The 1,496-nt window shown below is 42.4% G+C and overlaps 1 protein-coding gene across 1 annotated transcript; it reads left to right on the top strand.

Moving 5' to 3' along the window:
* Window positions 1-514: 514 nt before the first annotated feature.
* Window positions 515-1,180, top strand: LOC149215253 (uncharacterized). The gene has a single exon (XM_089389666.1). It carries the CDS (start codon window positions 515-517, stop codon window positions 1,178-1,180), a length of 666 nt encoding a protein of 221 aa, XP_089245792.1.
* The last annotated feature ends 316 nt before the right edge of the window (window positions 1,181-1,496 follow it).

Below are 1,496 nucleotides of genomic sequence, written 5' to 3'. Positions count from 1 at the left end.
GTTTTGAGGGTGATAAGTAAAATTGGCACGAAAAATCAAGGATTAATCGCGCCAATTCCGTAAGATGCGTCGATTTTGTTTCTAGCGTGGGCATTTCGCTGTCAAAGAAGCTCCAACCTCTTTCTCTTTGAAAAATCTGCAATTTTTGCAGATCGGAGTTGCCAAGTGGTGGCACTTTGAATTTCTGGCTCTATTCGGTGGCAGAAGATCGGAGTAGCCCGGTGGTGGCGTATTGGAGTTCCTGATCTACGCGGTGGTAGCAGATCGGACTTGCCCTGTGGTGGCACATTGAAGTTCCTGATCTACTCGGTTGCAGCAGATCAGACTTGCCCGGTGGTGGCGCATTGGAGTTCCAGATCTGTTAGGTGGTAGAAGATTGGATTTGGTCGATGGTGGCACATTGGAGTTCCAGATATGTTCAGTGGCAGCAGATTGGACTTTCCCAGTGGTGGCGCATTGAAGGTACAAATATTTTTTTCAGCAAAACGGAGGTTCAGATCTGGTATAAGTCAATATGAATAATAGTTTAGAATCGTATCTCCACGAGTCTGGAAAACTCGATAGATCAAATTTCAACAATTGGAAATTCAAGATGCAGACTTTACTTAAAAGTGCAAATGCGTGGTCGATCATGACAGGAAATGAGCTCAGATCGGGATTAGCCACACAAGAACAAGATTGGGATAAAAGGGAGACAAAAGCAAAGGTCATATTGAAGATGTCCGTCAAGGACAATGTTATCCCACATATTAGAGACTGTAAATCGGCCGCTGACATTTGGACGACCATTAAAAACCTATACCAGATGCAGAATTCAAACCGTGTCTTGTCACTCAAAGGCAAGCTATTTGCATTGGAGATGGAGGAGAATAAATCTGTTGTTGGATTCATTGCGAGAGTCAAAGAACTGAAGGACAGATTGGGAGATATCGGAGAGAAATTTTCTGATTCAGATTTGGTCACGATCACGTTGAATGGAATGATTGATGATTACCAGACATTTATCACAGGTCTGTCAGCACGGGAGAAAGCGCCTTCATTTGAAGAGCTCATAGGCATTCTGATACAAGAAGAAGAGCGACGACAAAATTTGAAATCTCAGAGCAATTACCTTTCTCTGATGGCAAAAAGGAGACAGTTTAAAGGGAAGCAGCATCAGCAACCGCAGCAGCAGCAGTAGAGAGGAGCCAACACATTTCAGAAGAGACCGTTTAAAGGTATGTCTGCTAATAATTTTCCCATCAAGAAATGTTTTTACTGTGGAAAACCTGGACATGAGATTAGATATTGTTATAAGAGGTAGGCAGATGAAGGAAGAAATAAACAGAGATAACATAAGGGTTACTTTGTTAAGGAAGTGGAGGATCATAGCCACAAACTTCGACTATTTATAGTTGATTGTGCTCTTTCAGCTTCAAAGGAAGATGAGGACGACATATGGTATGTTGACTCTGGTGCATCCTCACATATGACTGGTAAGAAGGATTGGTTTGAAT

The sequence above is a fragment of the Pinus tabuliformis genome, chromosome 1_1 (genome assembly GCF_031772625.1).
Source record: "Pinus tabuliformis cultivar Carrire ecotype Pingquan chromosome 1_1, CPIR1, whole genome shotgun sequence".
Lineage (NCBI taxonomy): Eukaryota > Viridiplantae > Streptophyta > Pinopsida > Pinales > Pinaceae > Pinus > Pinus tabuliformis.
Note: the sequence above shows the minus strand (reverse complement) of the source record. Positions and strands in the feature narration are given on the sequence as shown.